Genomic DNA, 20696 nt, shown 5'->3' on the forward strand with positions numbered 1-20696 from the left:
AAATAAATCCTGCGGAAATTTGGAGAAAAGCAAGATCAGTAAAGGCTGGAATGTGATAGAAAGCTTCATAAAGGTCATGGATTTTGAGCAAGTGAGAAGAACACTCCATTTGAGAGGAATCAAGTCAATGAGGCAGAGCCATAAATTAGGTGTGTTTTGGAGACCGTAACTATGCAAGTTAGCTAGAGCAGAGTCTGTCCTAATTGAAGAGAAATGACTCCAGAAGCAGACGGAGACAGACTTGTTAGAAGACTACGAATGTCAGCCTAAGCAGTTGGGACTTTGTTTCGGAGCAATGTTTTTCAAACTCTAGTCACTGGACCAGCGGCATCAGTATCACCTAGGAACATGTTAAAAATGCAAATTCTGCGGCCCACCTGACCTACTGAATCAGAAAGTTTGGGGGCAGAGCCCAACAATCTGTTAACATGCTCTCCAGGTGAGCCTTTGAATAGTTTCTCCATAGGAAATGAAGGCCCACTAAAACCTCTGAGTTGGGCAACAAGAGAGAAATGACGTTTTAAGAAGATTAATCTAATAGCGATCAACAGAATGAATTCGAAAGGGAACATTTGCAAATTCATAAAATCCATAGAGCCTGTACCATGCAAATGTTTCTTAGAAATAGCACTTGTCAGGAGATAACAATATTAAATTAGGAAACAGAAGACCAAGGTTCTTTCTCAAAGTATACCTTATTACAGAGAAACTTTTTATTAAATTCTAATTTCTTTTGCGGAAAGTTCACTAACCCATGATTCTTCCTTTCAGTATGGTACTGTTAGCACTACTTATAACACCATTGTCCCTCAACTTTTGTTGCTATGATAAGAAAAAAACCTTTGAGTGTATTATATATAAAATTGAAATGTAAGAAAAAGAAAGTTCTTATTAAATATTGTCCACAACTCTAGGTAATAATGGACAGAAATGAACGAGGACTTTACTTAAATTAAAATCATACACAGTAGCCCTCCTTATCTACAGTGGATACATTCCAAGACCCCTATGCCAGTGAGTGCCTGAAATTGAAAATATTATCAAACCCCATATACACTATGTTTTTTCCTATACTAATGTATCTAAAGTTTAATTTATAAATCACAGTAAGATTACCTAATAATAAAATAGAACAATTATTTACAATACACTATAATAAAAGTGTACCAGCACTGCTGTACAGGAAAAGTCAAGCTAGTAACCAGGATGGCTACTACATGCCAAATGGGTGGAAAGCATATGAGGGGAGACCCAAAAAATGGAATTTATAAAAAAACTGTGTATTTATTCTTAAACATATTTAAACTTCAGTCACCTTCAAAGTGCTCTCCATTTAATGTTAGGCACCTATTGAGATGTTTTTCCCCTGCACAAAACAGTTTTTGAACTCTTTTTTGATGCCTTTTAGTGCTTCTGCCGTTTTTTTTGTATCACCTCTTCCACAATGGCAAAACGTTTCCCATTAAGGACTTTTTTTTCATCTGGGGATACAAAACAAAAGTTCCTTGGGGCAAAATAAGGTGAATAAGGAGAGTGAGGCATGGGGGTCATGCCGTTTTTGGTCAAAAACTCTGAATACTCAGCAGCATGGTGTGGGCAGGTGCGCTCATAAATCACCCACTGTGAAGTATAAAAACTCAGGTCATCCCTCAAAATACAATGGCTTGTAGGACATGAGGATAGGTAAAAGGGGCTCTAAAGATGAGTGGATACCACTTTTGAATTACGTGATTATATAAAGGTGGGGATTGTCACACTTAACCTGAGTAATTACTCTTAGTATGTTTGTTTTAAAAACCATATTCACTCAACAAGTATTTACCAGGTCATACTATGGACAAGGCCCAGGGCTAGCTGACCTGATAGGTGAACAAGGGGAAAGCTCCTTTTCCAGCTCAACATGGTAGCCCTGAACAGATTCATGGCTATGAAGAGCCAATGTCACAGAAATTCTGTACTCTTGGAGTGAGAGAAAACAGAAGTATGTACTTCCAACCAATGCTACAATTTTATCTTATTACTCCTAGAACACTTAATTAATCATCATTTTTATTCACCCTAACTGCTAGAGCAGGTTTCAACAGTAGTTAATAAATCTTCATTTTTTAATGCTCTTTATATTGTCCCCTCCACTTTTTTTTTTAAAGCTACTGAGTTCATCATACACTCTACGCTAAGTAACCTTTGGGAGGATTAAGTAATGAACACTAACCAAAATATGCCTAATATGGGTGAATGCACACAAAGCATTAGCACATGCCAATTACAAAATATACTTTTTAAAACTACATAAAATTCCTTTTACATTTATTAAGAATGCCTTATAAAATTGCTGACTCAGGCTAATAACTCCTGAAAATGCAATATGAACTGTTTGAGGCATTTATAACTAAGAGATGAAAATCTGTAGTTGCCATGCTACACTGCTAGCTGATTACAAAAATACATGTCTTAGAGAACAGCATCCTAAATACTGCAAAATTACTATTTTCTCAAACCATAATTTATAAAAATAATATAGTACATTTATGTCAATCATTATTTACCATGTTAATGTAGTCTCAAAGCCAAATTTAAAGAGTTCTGATGTGTGGCAGACTTTTATGAACTAACCAAGGTCAGACTATAAATGCATTTTGAAATGTGCAGTTCTTCACTCTCTTAAAAAAGCAGGACTAAAAACAAATTATTAGGAGGAATTAGCAAAAAATCAAATCAAGTAAAATAAAAATTAAGCCCAAACTTCATAAGCAAATCATGCTTTTCTTTTATTCTAAAATAAAATACTTACATAAAAAGCACATTTACCCTATTTAAAAAAGAAAAACTAAAGGCCTCTAACCTATTTACAAAAGATTAGTCTGCCCCTTCAAACATAAAGATGTACAGAGTTATTGCTATGAAGTCTTATGAATGATTTCCTTTTGGCTAATTTTCTTCCTTAAGAATTTAGCTTTGGAAGACTTGCCATTTTCTGGTATCACTAAAATCACTTCTGAGATTCTATCTGGACTATTTTTGATCTTCAACTATAACCTTAAAATAATACAAAACTATCCTGATGAATTCTAAAAAGAGAATGATCCCTCCCCTCCTCTCCAAATCTCCGGAGATGCCACACCTTCCTCAAATATCTGATGCAAAACCAACTATAAGTTAACAATGAAGCTAAGACAATGGAAGCTTAGCCTTCATTAAAAGAGCTATTCCAAGGTGTTTTTAGTGGTTGTCCCTTATTCTGTGGTTCCAGTTACCCTAAGTCAATTGCAGTTCAAAACTTACTAAATGGAAAGTTCCTGAAATAAACAATTCATATTTTTAAATTGTGTGCTCTTCTGAGTAGTGTGATAAAATGATAATATGTCTCACCTGCTCTGACCCTGGTGTGAATCACATCCATTTGTCCAGGGTATGGAGGCTGTACACGCTCTGGAACCCCTTAGACTAACTGTTACAGTACTGCAGTGCTTGTGTTCAAGTAACCCTTATTTTATTTAAAAATGGCCCCAAAGCACAAGAGTAGTTACGCTGGCAATTCAGCTATGCCAAAGAGAAACATACAGATACAGTGTTTTTTTAAGTTAAAAGGTATATATGTCTAGGAAAAAACCATAGTTTAAGTTTGGTACTATTCATGGTTTTAGGCATTCACTGGGGGGGTCTTGAAAGTACCTCCATGAATAAGAAGCAACTACTACGCTTCTATCAATAAAGGCTAGTTTTTATCCCAGGTATCAACCCAGGCAAGAAGCAAATTTTGTTAAGTTTTTTAAAAAATGAAATGCTCTCTATTGCTTTTCACGTCTTCACTTCTTTTGAGACCAGCCATGTTAGAACCAGCTTCTCTGATAACCACGCCCAATAGGCCTCCAAGCTCTGCCTTCTTCCCAGTCCTGCTCCCTTAAAAACTTACTTGTTCTATACAACTCACAATAAGGAAATGCAGCTAGTCAACCAAAATAGGAGAAAACGTTCCTCAGAGGCAAATTACATATGCAAAATACGGTTTCATCACCTATGAAATTAATAAAGATTCAATAGACTACATTCATTATATTATAGGTGGAAGTATAAATTGTTTTGGGAAAGTAATTCCTCAAAATGTACTATGATCCTTTGATCCATTCACTTCCCTTTTAGAAATTTAAAAGGAAGTCCTACTTATGTGGGTGGTGGCAATGAAAAATGAGGTGGAAACTTAATGGACAAACATGTTGTCTCAGCATTTTTTAATAAAAACACAAAACTGAAAATAATTAATTATTCAGGTCCAAGGGAATGGTTAAAAAACTAGGATGCCCCCCCCCCCCATATAGTATACAATTGTACAATGACATTTTAGAAGAAAATGAAAAAAACCTGTATATATAGTGTGGTCACAACTGTAGAAAGAAATAACCTATATGCTGGGGTGGGTGTAGTGTTGCCACTACTTGTGAATGAGTTGATAGAACTATGAAGGATTTTTTTCTTTTTTCTACTCTTGTGTACTTTTAAAATACTCTTTCCTAAGCAAGCATTAGTTTATAATGAAATAACACGATGAAAGATGCCTACTTCTTCTACAAACATATTCTCACCTCTGCTAAGACAGATCTCAAAGTATGACAATTTTTGCTGGGCAATTTCAGTGATACACTTGCAACAGCAGCCTTTAAGAATCAATACTTCAATGGAACGGAGGCCCTGATGGTAAAATTTTGGGGAGCTGGGAATGAGATATTGAAATTGGGCACGCACTCCTCTTCTGCCTTCATCATTCCACAGGGCTGTTCTTTTGCCTTACACCCTGATAAACAGGGAGGAAACGCCCCTTTTCACGTTCAGTAGTCCAGCACATGATCTTACTGAAGAGGAACGAGGGCCCACCAGTCACATCCCAAACCTCAGCTCAGGAAAACTGGACAGGACTACCGCCAGTGTGGGCTATGAGCCCTGGCCTTCTACCTTTTGACTCTCTAGTCCCTGAGGAATCAAGGGTTCCCGACAGGACTTTGAAAAGACCATTCAATGACAAGGATTTGGCAGATATGGAGATTTCAGCTCATGGTCTCTGTGTACACCAATTATTGCCCCGCCATTTCTCATATATGACTGGCCCAGGTGTCTCAACAGCGATTTAGGGTGTAGCGTGCTGTGTTATTACACCACCCCTTGAAGGACTTGGTGCCCTTCAGCAGGTTTTTGGCCCCTCACTTCCAGGCCTCTTCTCACACTAAGATCTGGAGGCAGGGTAATCTAATGGGAGACCCACAGATAAATACATGGAAAACTGCAAGTTTGAAAGTTCATATTATAATGTGGCCTGAATGTCACTGTAACATAAGGATGTAGTGCAAGAGTGATCAGAAAGTGGTGGAGAAAAACAGGGACTGGGCCTTTGATAAGCTTAAGAGCCAGGGAGACAAATGAACTGACAAAAAAGGAAGTGAGGGAGGCATTATAGTTACAAAGGACACCTACTAGTGTTCTTAATTTTATTATCTCTGCTCTGAATTATCTACAGGACTTCTGGGCTCTAAAGCACCTAAAGCAACTGCCAGAGGATCCTGACAGAAAAGAGGACTGCCACTTTTAAATACTCTTAAACCTTAATCTCATTAGGTTTTCTTTGAAGCACCTAAGGATCACAGAAGTCTTTATTAGGACTCAGTGGGGGTGGGGCAGAGCAGCTGCATTCTTCAGAGCAAAGGAATTAGTATTGCTTTCTCAGGTAATACCTTGCCCAGCAAAGATGTTTCATCTCTCCTTAGGATGGTCTCAATGGAGCTTCTGTTGCCAGCCTACCACTCAGGGCTGAGCAGGAGGTGGAGTCAGGCCATTAGAGTGGAGACACCATAGATTTAGCAAGGCCTGGGCACTAGGAGGCAGGTCCCACCTTCATCTCCAGGATCTCACAGCTCATGGGCTCTGTTTCTCATATATAAAGTAAGTACTGGTCTTCAGTCTCTGAGATCCTTCTGGGCCTGAAATCCTAATAAATCCAAATTCAAAGCCCCCCCCCCGCTCCCCCCCCCCAAAAAAGGCCAAAATATTTGAGTTATAAAGTACAATTGATTTATATGACTTTTGACTATCAGGTGACAGACTGAGTGTGAGTATAGAACTGATCATAATCATATAAATTTTTGCCAAGTCTAAAATAATTTTCTTCTCACTTCTTAAAAACATTTCTCCAAAAATGAAACAGGTTAAAATGCACTTTACTCAATCTTTCTCTCTATTCTGGGGACCAATTTCCAAGCTTAAGGAGGTAACTCAAGAACTGTGATTGCTCTGAAAAGATGGCATTCAGTACAAGCACATTAGGCTGTGAGAAAGAGACAAATTAATTCTTTGCATACATTCTAAAGTATAGAAGTTGAAGAAGTATGTAATGTTAAAAACACAAAGATTTTTAGAATTTGTCAGTAGTCTGAGAAAATCAGAGTTGACAGTATCACGATAAAATTATGGCTGTTTGGAAAGGACATCTTGCTCCCTTTAAGCATCAAACTTATTTGAAGTGTTTTTGGTAACTTTTTGAAACTTCATTACCCACATCCGTGATTTATTAAACAGTACACGAAACAATGTAATCTTGGTTTGATGGCTTTAGGTAGTGACTAATCACAGTAACAAAAGCAAGTAGCATTTAATATATACTCACAGCATGCCTGATACCATTCTAGGTGCTTTGTGTGGGGAGTAATTTAACACTTCTGATCCAACAAAACAGGTACTATGATTATCCCCCCTTTTACAAATGACAAAATTGAAGCTCTGAAAGATTTTAAAAGCTGCCTCAAGGTCACAAACTTTGTAAATGAAGGAGGCCAAATTCAGACCCAGGGCATGGGACTTCAGAACCAGCCCTTCTTACCAACCTATTGCTACAAATGGATGGAGCTGGGGAAGGTAAGGGCATCCAGAAAATCTCCAGAACTTATTTGGGTGAAGAACCTATTTGGGTGAAGAGAGAACAGTGTGCTCCTAGAATGAACAGTCTACAGATTGGTGTAATTTTTAAATGTATGGCTACTTTTTAAAAAATATGGTCCTTCAGGTTAACTATCAATTCCTCTGTTACACATAGTGCAGTGCCAAGAGTATGTACAAAGGTGTGGTACACACACACATACACACACAATGGAAAGTTACTCGTGAATAAAAAAAGAATGAAATCTTGCTGTCTGAGACAACATGAATAGACTTAGGGGTATTACCTTAAGTGAAATAAATCAGAGAGGGACAAATACTGAATGAGTTCACTTACATGTAGAATGCAAAAAACAAAACAAATGAACAAAAACAAAACAGCAACAACTCATAGCTACAGAGAACAACCTGATTGTTGCCAGATGGAAGGAGAGGTGAGGAGATGGATGAAAAAGATAGAAGTACAAACTACCAGTTTTAGAAAAGGTCATGGGGATGTGATGTACAGCATAGAGAATACAGCCAATAATATCGTAATACTTGTGCATAGTGACAGATAGGTACTAGACTTACCATGGGGATTACTTCGTTAGGTTTTTAAATGTCTAATCACTATGCTGTACAACTAAAAGTAATATATGTTGTATGTCAACTATAATAAATTAAAAATAAAAGAGCATATACATTAACATGTCCTTTTATATAGTTTGAAAGAGTCTCCACATCGTCACAGCCTTCTTCTCTAGGCAACCTCTCCTTTCTTCTTTTCTCCCACCTTTTTTCCTCACCTCTCATTGTAAAGAATGCCCAACTGGATGATTACAGATGCCTCTGCTTCCTGCACAGATTTTTGTAAAAAAAAAAGTCTATCAAATTTCCTCGGGAACCTTTAGGAAGACAAAATCTTCTAAGTCCTACCACTAGTAAGATTTTTTTAAAAATTACTATAGGTAATATACCTTAACTAATACGAGGACAAGTTTACAATTCTGAAAGATTATATTTTATGTTATTTATACTTACTCTATATTAGGGTCTGCAAATAATTAATATGGACAATCAATGTATGCACTCTGTTGGCATTTTATTTAGGAGGTAAGCTATGACAGGACAGTGAGCAACACTCACCAAGGATAGGGCTTCCATTCTCAACTCAACTCTACCACTAACTGTGTGGCAACATGATTTCCAGAACAATCTTTGGGCCTCAGTGGTCCCCCTACTGTACAATGAACAAGCTGAACTATCTCTAAGGTCTCATCCAAATATAATACTTTATGACTCAAAGCATATATTTACTTTCAAAAATCAGTTACAATTTTTTGTGGCATATTGTTGGTAACAAAAATTAATTTTCAGAGTTTGTGTAAAGGACCTTTAAATAGATTTAGGAATACTGTGTTGGGGGGATGGGGTTAGAGGTAGTTCAATCACATACTTAACACTAAACAAGGCACTAGGCTAGTGACGCTGAGGAAAAAGTCAAGACATAACTTTCCCTGAAGAAAGGATCTCATCCTTAAGCTATTAAAACACTGGTTTCTCCTTCATCATTTTTGTGTACTTACAGGAAAAGCATTTCATAGTATCTACGGAGCTCATAGAATGGCTGCTTCTATTTTGACCAATCATAGCTCACCTTTGAAAAATATACATTTTTATGGTTTTGTAGGTTATAAAGAACTTAAAAGGCTGCAGATTCTCTACTGGGCTATCGGGTATAAGCTGGATCCAGGGCAGTTTTGTCTGCCTGTGTACAGGCATACCTCATTTTACTGCATTTTGCTTTATTATGCTTCACAGATGTTACTTTTTAAAAAAGAAAACAACTGAAGACAAGACCTTTCACCAGAAAAAAAGACTACAACTCACTGTACTGTGATACTCATTTTATTGCCGTGGTCTGGAACCTAACCAGTGACACCTTTAAGGTATGCATGTATATTTAGTCCCCCTCATTCACACAGACCTGTAGGTATTCCTCCCCTTGGACCTTGAGACACATGCTTCAAACTCTCTTAAAGAATTTGTACTACCATAAACTATATAATAATTTAAGGAAAATATGTAAGTTCTCCACTTAATTCTCACAAATTCAGATCTCATACAAAGACACTTATTATGCATATGAAATAGTAGGATAAATTTCTCAAAATGGTTTAGTTTATTAGCTCACTTAAGAAATACAGGTGCATTAACTCAAAAATGCATTGTTTTAACCTCTTTTCGCATCCTGAACTAGGTTCTAAGTCCTAAATATAGCTTATTTATATGAATCTTGTTACCTGATAAGAGGAAGACAGGATACTCCTCTCAGAAAACTATCCGTAGTTTACAGAAAAGTAAGCTGAACATAATTGATTACCCATTAACAATCTTGCTTTCTTATATTAATGTTCGATAGTAAGCATCTACTCCAGCACTTACACTGTTGAAATCTGAATTTATTCATCTATGTGTAGTTAAAGAGAGACACTTAACAAACACTACATGATGCACCTGTTCTGGGAAAAGTCCTAGGAATGGGGAAATCTTGCATTCACCCGTATTCAATGTGTGTGTTTCACAGCAGGGTGAGCAAAACAGACAAGGTAACAACCCAAGGGTATATAGTAAGCTCCTTCAGTGCCAGGTCTTCAAATTGTGGCTTGTATTATTTTCCAAAAATTATTTTCCACACCAGAACTACCCATATATAAAAATAAACTGGAAAGTTAAATTTCAAAATAAAAGTGTATTATTTTAATCTGCCAAGGTAGATTATTTCTATGTCTGATCTTTAATAAAAGGGTTAATTGTCAAGTTAGTATAAATTATAGACTCAAAAACATCAAAAATGTATTTTAACTATCAGCCATCAATATGAAAATTTTCTTTAAACTTATGATTATATCAATATGTCCGTAATAAGAAAACTAAAGCTTGTTTTGAGAAACCCAAATAGGCCAGCAGTGACCCCAGAGTTGCTAGGTCCTAAAGCCTTACCTGATAGACCCCAAGCTGGCTAATCATCCCTCAAACCTCACCACATTTAGGTTGGTGGGGAATTAAAAAAAGCAAGCTTCCTAATTTAAAAAAAGTTGGGGTAGAAGGGGAAATTGACTATTAAAAAAAAAAATTCCATGGTGCTATTTGAACTTTTGTTATTCATTATTCTAACACTGCTTTTAAAGCTAAGAACAACTTGAGTACAATTTTTTAAAGATCGAACTAATGAAAATATGTTATATATATAACATGTTTTATATATGATAAATTTTAGGGAAATTCCAGAGTTAATTTATTCACAAAGTTACCATGGAGGGGTGTCTTAATTTCAATTTAAGTTTTACATCAAGATTTAACATCCAGCAAATAAGTATTGGAAAGCAGTACTTTTTGTGAAGTGGACTAGGTAGCCTCTATTTGAAATTACAGACTGTCTCCTCTAGGCACAAATTTGTTAAAAATTTACCACAGTAGCAGTAATACAAACTGTATTAGCAATATAAAAATATTGCTATCTTTAAAAAAACAATTTATAAAATAAAAGTTTGGCTCAGAAATTATAGTCTAAGCTCTCAAAATATTAGACATGCCTATATCTTTTAATTTTACTATAACACTATTAGTACATTCATGTATGATAGAGAACCCAAAAATATAATGAGAACTATAAAATATAGGTTTGATAAAGAGAAAAACAAGACAAAGATCCATAAAGATCTATTGGTCCATGACAAGGAATCCATGGTGGGGCCTGAAACTGAATCTAAATGTGTAAAATTAAAGTCCCTCTTTTCTCTTTAAAACTGAACATTTTCAGCCCAGTTTTAGAATAGCATGAGTTACTTTTCTTTCTTTTGGTTTATAAAGGAACACATCTGCCTGAACTAATCTAATGAAAAACCATAACCCATTTCTTCCCTTTAGACTCTGACTAAATGCTGAAGCTAATTATGCTGTTTTTTTTTTTTTTTTTTTGAGTTCTCAGAACATCAAATTTAAAGAACATCTTCAGTTCCACCACTTTATGCCAGACTGGACAATTTCAAAACATCTTCTAGGTGCTACAATATTAACACCACATGGACACAGACCACTATATAAATTTCCTTTACATGGTTAATTGAGACCTTTTGATTTAGAGACATAGATAACATGGATCTAATAGGAACAGATATGCATACAGTTAATATGCTGTCCTGAATGGACTGCTATTGTCCCATTGCTTTTGCTCTAAATGCACTTTTAATTACTATTGGTCAGTACCAATAGCTTTTTAACATCCATGCATCTTTAGTATCTAAAGTAATTTCTCTGGACAGTAACTGGCAGCTCATAGGAATTTAGCAGCATGAGACATGTGAATCACACTGCTTCAAACTTAAGGGAAATATAAGCAGATAGAGATTTGGAGTTAATTTACCTAGGGGTTTGGAGGGAATATTTTTAAGGAGGCTGGGATGAAGACAGTAGGGAGATGGTTGGTGAGAAGTAGTTTTTTCCACCTTCCTGGTTTGGAAGCCCTGACAGAATTTGATGGGAAAGGGAACCTGCTAGACAGTTGTCAGGGGGAGTAAAATTCATTCCTCCAAGTTTAGAAGGCTTTTCTACCCCAGGAAGGAACTCAAAGCAGAAAGGCTGATGGGCTATGGAAGGAAGCTATGTGCACAGAGGGGATGAAGGCAAGTGTCAACTGAAAGGGACCCAAATCCACTTGAACTTGCTCAGTTACGGCTTACCAAAATTCATCTGGTCTTATAATAAAGTCACAAATCCTATGACAATCAAGCTGCCTCCATTCTGCAGCCACTGAAGCTAAATATCTCTTCATCACCTCAAAATTCAGTTTACTGTCTGAAAATGGGGGAATCAGGAAGCTTATTCTCCTGATTATCTAACCAAAAGTCGAAACACAATGTTTATTTTCAGAGACTCTGGAATTTAAAAAAAATGACAAAAATATTACTTCCATTCACAATGTAGTTTAGCAATCTGAATCAAGATTTGAGATGAAATGTTTTTAATATGGTTCCTACAGCCCTTGGACTGTGTAAAAATTCAGGCTGGTATAATTTTACATAGGAGAGTAGCTGTGGAAAGAGGAATGTCCACATGCCTGGTGACAGGTAACCAGGAGGAGGTCAGGTTTTAAGTCCTGACTCAGTCAATAAGAGGTTCCAGGGCTCTGGGCTGTTCGACGTTCCTCTTTAAAACGATAGTGTAAAATTATTTAAAGGTCCTCTTTAGCTTTAAGCCAGTCATGATCTAACCACATGTTACCAGTTCCACACAAAAATAACGAGAAAGGAATTATGAAAGACTTATCAAAGTGCATGTTTGTCCTAGATTAAGTCTGTCATCACTGTGCTGCTGTGGAGGCAAACCTGTTGCATCACATGAAATACTTCTTTTCTGACTACACTGGAAATGCCAGAGGCAGTAGGTTTGGCTTTTTCAATTTTAAAAAACTAAACAAGAGTGTGCCCCTATGATAGTAAGTTCTCAAGTTTTACCTTTACGTATAGTCTGTAAGTACACGCAGGATGCCACCTGGCAGAATGGGGCCACAGACTGAACGCTGGGGTGTGCTGGCTTGCTGTCAGAACCTTTTCTTAAGGCTTGATTGATGTTTAGCTTTCACATGCAAGCTTCATTTCAAAGCCACGTCCAAGTCTTATTGTGGCTGTTTGGGACCTTCACCGTCGCTGTTCTCAGGGACAATTAACCGTATCAGCCAGTGAAAGAACAGGTTTGCACACCACCTGCCCATGTATTTAACACCGATCTCGTGTGGCTTGCACTCACCTGAGCATACAAGTTAAAAGCAACGGGATTCCATCTCAGATGGTAACTGGCCACATCTATTATGATACTAAAAAAAGGAAAACGAAAGGGTCTTTGACACTATACCTGGTGCAGGTGGTAAACCTCCATGTGCCCCTTACACCATAATGTTACAGAATTAAGAGTTTCAAAGGTTTGCTGTTTCTCCCTTAAAAAACACAGCGAGTGGGGAGGGATTTCTAGCACGGTGCACTCACCTCTTTGATCTTTGCCCTCTTCTCGCCGATGGCAGCGTCGGCCGGCTCCCCGCCAACCGCCCCGATGGGGGGCACGAAATCCACCGGGGGCAGCCTCCTTAACACGTCCTTGTCACGCAGCTGGTCCTGGGCTACCTTCTCCTTCTCTAGCAGGATGTCTCTTTGGATCTCCTCGGGCAGCTTCTGCAGGGTCTCCTTGGCTTCCCTGAGAGCCCGCTCGTGGTTTTCGCGGATCCTGGCCAAGTTGTCCTCTAGGGCGGCCGCGGGGTCCCCGGGCGCGCCCTCCTCGCCGCGTCGGGCTGGCCCTTCTGCGGCGGAGTCCTCAGCGCGCCCCCCGGGCCCGGGCTTGTGGTCAGCGCCGGACTGCAGGGCGGGGCTGGAGTGGAACAGGACCCCACTGAGCAGCTTGGAGGAGTCGGGCAGGAAGAAGATCGCCCCGAAGCAGAGCGTGATGAAGGCGCTGAACACCAGCAGCAGCACGAACTTCTCCGTCAGGCGGAAGGCGGAGGGGCCTGACCCCTTCCTGCTGCCGCCGCCGCCGCCGAGCCCCCAGCCCAGGCCGCCGCCCAGGCTGCCGCCCGCGGGGCTGCTGAAGAGAGGCAACAGGCCCCCAACCGGCATCGCTCCCGCCGTCGCGGCCGCCGGGCTGCCCGCTGTCCAGTGGCCCTGCGCCCCGCCGCTCAGCAGCCAAACTTCGCCGCCGCCCGGCGTCAGCGGCTGCGGGGCTGGGTCCTGCGCATCCAGGCCGCCCAAACCCCTCGGCTGGTCTGTAGGTATCCCTTGGGCAAACAACTCCCCTCTGGGTCTTCTTCCTGAGGTGCCTCTGCTGGCAAACAAGCAAGCGCGACAGACAGCTGGCTGCAGCCTCTGCGGGGAGAGAAACAGTAAAATGTAATCACGATGATGGCGATAAAAGTTTCCAGCGGGTCTCCGCCCTCCGACCGAGGGGCGAGCCTCCAGGACAGCTCCCCCTGCTCGGAGTTAGGAGTCCGACTCCGGGCACTGTCCTCGAGTCCACTCTTTGGACTTGGGGTGAAGTTTTCGGGTCTCAGGGGGCGGGGTGTCCCGCGCACACCTGGGGCAGGGCAGTGTGCGGGCACCTCCTGGGGAGAGTAGCGCACCTGGGGGCAGGAGGAGAACAGCGTGGGTGGGGGACCCGTCAACTTCGCCCTCTCCCCATCTCGGACTGGGACTAGTTGCCTCTGCTTCCCAGGCGGCGGCTGAGCTTGCAGCCTGACAGCGCTGCAGCGCCGCAGCCCCGCAGCACCGGTCCCCGCTCGGATAGGTGAGCGCGCCGACCCGCGGGCGAACGGGAGGGAGCAGGAAAACACGATGCCCTCTGCCGTTGCCCCGAGAGCACTAACACCACTGCCGGTCTCCTGGCGGTCGGAAACGGGGGCGGTGACGCGACCGGAGAGTGATGGCGCGGCCAGGCCAATCACGCGCCGCTCAGGGTCCCTCGGGGGCAGGGCCGAGGCGGGGTGGGGGCCACGCAGGGCGGGGAGTTTACGGGAAGCGCAGCCTCCAGGCGGCCCGGCAGGGGGTGGGGAGGTCGCTGGTCCCAGAGGCGCTAGGCGGGTTGCTGTGGCGGTGGTGGGGAGGGAGGTCAGACTTGCAGCAGAGGCCCAGGGCGCACGGCGGCGGGAGGGGCTCGAGGTCGAGGAGTTTGTCTTGCGCTGGCATCGGGCCCCGACTTCGGGGTGGTGGTGGTTCTCCAGTTGTCGAGGAGGTTCCTGGGCTGACGCGGGACCTCCCTGTCGCCCCACGGACCTGTGCTGGGCCATGTGCTGTTCTCCCTGAGTGGGTTCCGTGAAGGGCAGGGTCTCCAAGAGAATCACCCAGACACTAGGTCGTAAGGCTTTTTGCCCGAGGCAGGGATTCCATCGATGCCCCGTAGCAGTTAAACCAAAAGTCCCTAGGTGAGGAGCTGTGATCTGGGGGCTTTTCAGCAGCCCGGTCTAACATCATTAGAGACCGAGGGTTTTGTGGTGGCTTAGTATTCTTCACATGCATCCTCTCCCCCTTTAAAAAAAATTGTGTGCCTCCCCCACCCACTCCCACTTTCAAATTCATTTACCTCATAGAAGTTGTCACATTTTCCATTTAAAGAAGACAGTTTTATGTTGCCAGAGCTTCAAGTAATAAATTCGAACACTGTGTTGATAAGTCTTGGATTTGACTACTTCCATGGAAGTAAGGACTTGGTCCAAAAGAGATTGTTTTCAAGGCAGTATTTTCCAAAATGTATCCGTAATTCTCCTGTTGCTCTGCAAATAAAGAGCTATCGGAGAGGAAAAAGTTGACTGACTTCCTATTTCTGGAAACGTGATTTTAGCTCTGTTTCTGCGTGTTGTCTAAAGGAAACAGCTGACACCTTTCAGGAAAGTGCCCAGCATACAGTTGTTTTCAGGTGTTAGACTGTATGAGAAAATATGAAAGTAAATTAATTTAACTATTCATTTTAACCGTCATTATTTGTATATTTGTTATGTGTGAAATGAGTCATACATCCAAAGTTTCTGTTGGTGGAAAATTATTGTTTGATATAACCAACGTTATGGCTTGATTATTTTGATAACTGCTATGAAATTCTATGCCCAGAAGAGTGCAGCATATCCAAGCAGGGTAATAAAGTTTAGAAGGATTGAAAAAGAAAACAATGATTTTTTAAAAAATGATGGAATGAATCATTTGTGTCTCAAACTTGTGGATAGGTTGAGAAGTTTGAATCACTGTGATATAATATTGTCTTCAACAACACCTTCAAAATTGAGTTACCCCTTGAATAGATAGATAACAGATAGTGATTAGGGTTAATTACTCTAAAAATCAATCTCTTTCAGAATAATTTATTATTTTAAGAATGGAATTATTTCTTATAGCCAACAAATATTTAGGAACTTTGATTTAAAATTAATATTACTAAGTACTCCAGGAAAGCAATAAAATCTACTTTAAAAAAGACTATTTATTTTTAGGGAAGGGAAGGGAGAAAGAAAAAGAGGGAGAGAAACATCAATGTGTGTTTTCCTCTTACACTCCTATCCCAGGCATGTGCTCTGACTGGGAATCGAACCCATGACCCTTTGGTTCTCAGGCTGGCGCTCAATCCACTGAGCCATACCACCCAGGGCAAGATCTATTTTTAAGTGCATGTTAAAAGGTGATGAAATTATAAAATTAATTTTATTTCTGGCAGTCTTTAATTATGATACCAAACCAGTCTGAATATTTAAACCACCACCTATAGTGAAAACATTCAAAATTTAACATATGGACTTACAGATGATTTTTTTTCTTAAAAACTTTAAATTTGATTTCAGTGTATTGTGTTTAAGTAGTTAAAAGTGCTGTGTTTATATCTGTTGACCTCTATGAAGCTTATTTTAAGATTGCTTTTTTAAAACCTGTATTTCTTATAAAACAGAGACTTATTATGAGTAAAGCTTGGCTTTAATACTTTGTCAAACAAGAAATTAACATTGGTGGTTGATTAGGGGATATGTATTAAAGGGTGCCAGTCTATATTAGGTAGGATGAGAAATATGTGGGAGCGCTTGTATTTGGGCTAGAGCAAGTTAAAAAAAATTACAGAAGGTATTTAAAGAGACATACCAACTAAATTAATCACAAAAAATCTTTAAAAATAACCATGCAAAGCCCTGTGTATTCATAGAAGAGGGGAGTATAGAATAGTCAATAAATAAAAATGTGCGCTTTGAAGCAAAATCTGACACTTTGCCCTGATTTCAATACCATAAGCACTTCACATTCTACAGTGGGAAGAATGGTACTTTGTATCCTGAGACAAAGCAAAAATAAAACTAATTCTGGTCCTCAAATAATACACCTTGACTATTATCTGTAAATCCAGACTTCCCTACCATACGTACTTGAAGGTCTGTCATGATTTTTTGAATTCGATGATTGTGATAAAGTTGCTGTTTTCTCATTATGAATAGTCAGTCTAATGTAAACTTAGCAACCTTAGTAATTTTGTATGGTTTTTCTGTTTAAATATTTGCTGTATTTTCTTATTTTATCAGCCAGTCCTGAAGTATGACTCCCTTGTACATTTGGCAAGATTGTTTGCCAACTTAATTCTTACTTTTTCCTTTTCCGATCCTTTTCATCTCTGTATCTTTCCTTGACAATTTGTAAATTTTTTTTTTTTTTAGTTTCAAGATAAAGTCTTTAGAATTAAGCAATTTTTTAAAACCTAGTTTAGTTTAGATGTATCCCCCCAAAGTATAAAGAAAATCCCCAATTTATTTGACGCTTGGATTTCTTTGTTTTTAAAATTACATTTAACAAAGGGTAGATTTAACTTTTACATTAACATGCCTAAAATTAAATATAATAATAATTACAAAGAGGGTTACAGAAGGAAAAGTGAGAATATTTTTATAAAAACTGGTGAATGATAGTTTTAGAAACTTTTAAGTTCTCATAATTAAAGTGTGAAATTATTTCTTAGTAGGAAGATTTTAGAAGGTACTAGGTGGAAGTTTATAAAAGAATACATTTGAGAATTTTTATTTTGTGATTTAAAAATAAAAAGTAATCTAATAGAAGCAATGAATTTAGCACATATATGTTAATAATTAACAACTGAAATCCTCTACCAAGTTAGATTTTGGTTAAAATTTTTCTACAGCCAATTTTCTAATTGTCTTCAAGTTCCAGGTAGGTTCGTATTTTTATTAAAAAACAAAACAAAACAAAATGTAATATGCAAAAAAGAGTTCATTTTGAACATTAATCTTGACATTTCAGTACTTCAATGGGCAACTCTGAATTTTATATATATTTATTAAGATGGGAATTAACAAAAGTTTTAAAATAAACTATAATATTTATGATCATATGAGGGGCTATGGTCATATTTCTGGTTCTTTCCTCCCCACGCTCCCAATTTAATTTGAATCTGCCAAAGTAACATTATTTTTTTAGCTCTCCAATCACTTGTGTGTGCACGTTTGTGTGTTGCTATGGGGGCAGCAGGGGTGAGTAAGAGGCCAAATTAATGAGGCCTCTCTATCCTTGTATGCTCCTGTTGAAATATCTGTTTTTATTTTGAACACTCATTTCATAAATATTGGCAATCCCCAACATAAAACCAGTGTGTCCCACAAAGTACTTGTACATTGGCTCTTTGGACCTTTCGGAGTGTTTCTCTCCATAGAAACAAAGTTGTAAGTGGTGCTTTGGGTTGGTTGTCTGTTCTACTAAGATCTAAAACCCTAGGGAAAAATAAAATGTTGGGAAAAGTACTGTTGTAATGCTACTAATCAAAGTAGCATCAAATTAGAAAGTATTTTATTTATTTCAAATGTTGGAGCCTGAGGACTAACAGATTTGTTTGGAAGAAGAGGAGATATAATGATTGTTTCAGAGAGATTCTAAAACAACTTTCAAGGTCAGAAAGATTTTTGGAACTTCTTGGGTATAGTTTCCCCTCACTAAGTATAGCTTTCTTTTGGTTTCAGAGATATCATGAGTCTTACCCTTATGATGTTTTTGTTTTGTTTTGTTTTTATTTGATTAAAAAAGGGACTGAAAGCAATAAGCACAGAGAGAGGTTTTCCTGAGGTAACTGGGCAAGGGTTTGAATGGGAGTAATTTATTGGAGAGGACGTGCATGTCCTTGGCTGTGTGACCATGGGTCATGAGTCGCCTATCTTCTGTATCTCTCATTCTACAACTGTAACATTGCTGTGGCTCTCAGATTAAAGGCTACAACTAATGTGTCTGGTACAATAGGCATTCAAGAAATTTAATTCAATTTCTCCTCTCGTCTGGAAAAGGAATTAATGTCAGAAGTCTTGAAATAACAGTTTCTCTGGGGTTCTTATAAAGAAGAACCAGAAAAGGATGGCAGGGAAAAAATTGGATTAGGTATTCTTCATATGGTTGTCACTTTTCAACTTCTGTTCTCTATTTAAATAATATGTGCTGGAATAAGGATTGGGGGCAACAGCCTCAGCTTTGAGAGGGAAAGAGCCCTACAATATTTCCCTACTTTTTATATAAACTGTACCAAAAGCTTACCAACTAACCTAAAGCCTTGAGAAAATGTGAATGATGGCAAATTTTCAAAGTGAAAAGAAGGATATTATTGCTCAGTGCTTGAAGGATCAGGAAACCAAGGATTAGGGACAGAAAGGCTGGGCAGAGATTGCCAACAATAATCTTTCAGAGCCCTGTGTATAAAATATTTGAATTTTAGGACTTGAGGAGGGTATACCATTTCAACTGGGTGGAAACTAAAAGAAAATCTTTCTATGGCCAAAGACAGATGCAAAATTTTTCTTTAGTTTTTGATTCACTAGGTACATTTTTAAAAAGTTTTTTTAAAAAATATTTTTCTCACCATTCTCTGTCCCATAAAAGATCATATGTTTTTCCAGAAAAACCAAAAAAGCTCAGGAAAAGAAAAATTATGATACATTATTCTACCCAATTGAAAGTTTTTTATGAAATAAAGTGAAATGAAACCACATGTGCTTGTTCCTATTTTGGAGAAACTATCTGCAACTATGACACGACAGCACTTGGCTTCCCGATTTCATTGCAAAATAAATGTGCTGTTTGCACTACATGTGCAGTCTTTCATGTTGTCCTTCAGGGCAGAACTTTGTTTTAGCTCCGGGGCTCTGTACATGGATAGGAATTCACTTGTGATTCTCTGTCCACTGAACTTGTTTTTCAAGTTTAGGCAGAGCATTCTCTTGCAATATATAGATTCATTTAGGAGCTAAGGTAAAAGCAGATCTGTGTTGCAGTTAGTACCTGAATGAATATCTACTGAATGTGTGACTGGTAGTCTATTTTCCTCGGGGGGGTGGGGTGGGGGTGGGATAGGTGGTATAATTAATACAGGTTTTCACTATGAGAATGAAAGGGACATACTGCAATTAACATAGGAAAGAGAAGGGAAGAATTCCAAACCATTGACCCATATATGTATTAGAATTAATGGTCTGGAACTGTCAGGGTCTCATGTAGGATTTCTATAAATAACTGGGCTTAAAACGTGTTGAGTTCGAAATACTTAATCTGGCTCTTAGATTATAAACAGTTTTGAACATCCACTGAGATTATTCGGTACTCCAATTTCTCTGAAATATTAAATGGCCTTACTGCATTCTACTATTTTGATAATATTGTATGTTGAACAGTTACCAATAGGAAATGAAACTATCAGGTGCCTAACAGTGCCATTCATTTTACATTTTTAATATTAAAATCCACATATATCTCTATCAAAAAATTAATTTCAATAATTTTAAAAGTAACCATTATAAACAATTTAGTTTACTTAAGTAATTCTAGAGCTAATTTCTTTTATCCATAGGGTAGAATAAATTATTATAAGAAGAAAGTTAGGAAATGTAAACTTGTGAAACTTTTCAATTAACTAATAGGCTATATGTAAATGTACCACTAAGTACATTTTATAAAGTGCATGAAGGTTCATCATTTATGTCTCCTCGAAAAAAAGTTTTACATTAGCATAACCTGCTGTTGATGTAAAACAGTACAGTTGCTTTGGAAAAGACTCTGGCAGTTTTTTAAAAGGATAAATATAGAGTGACCATATGACCCAATAATTACAGTCCTAGGTTTATACCCAAGAGAAATGAAAATATTTGTACATATAAAGATCTGTATATGACTATTCATAACAGCATTATTCATAATACATAAGAGAATTATTTATAACAGCCTAAGGAGAAAACAACTGATAAA

General features: G+C 38.7%; 1 protein-coding gene across 1 annotated transcript in view; it reads right to left on the reverse strand.

The window, feature by feature from the left end:
- Positions 1 to 14310, reverse strand: part of MAN1A1 (mannosidase alpha class 1A member 1) — a 150027-nt gene extending 135717 nt beyond the window's left edge. The window contains exons 1-2 of the mRNA XM_090279800.1: positions 14066 to 14310; positions 12945 to 13811 (exon numbers count right to left, since the gene is read on the reverse strand). Of these exons, the coding sequence (XP_090135926.1) occupies positions 12945 to 13565 (621 nt within the window). The 5' untranslated portion in view covers positions 13566 to 13811; positions 14066 to 14310. The remainder of the gene's footprint in view (positions 1 to 12944; positions 13812 to 14065) is intronic.
- Positions 14311 to 20696: the final 6386 nt, after the last annotated feature.

This window comes from Furipterus horrens, unplaced genomic scaffold (genome assembly GCF_987537825.1).
Source record: "Furipterus horrens unplaced genomic scaffold, mFurHor1.1.pri manual_scaffold_6, whole genome shotgun sequence".
Classification (NCBI taxonomy): domain Eukaryota; kingdom Metazoa; phylum Chordata; class Mammalia; order Chiroptera; family Furipteridae; genus Furipterus; species Furipterus horrens.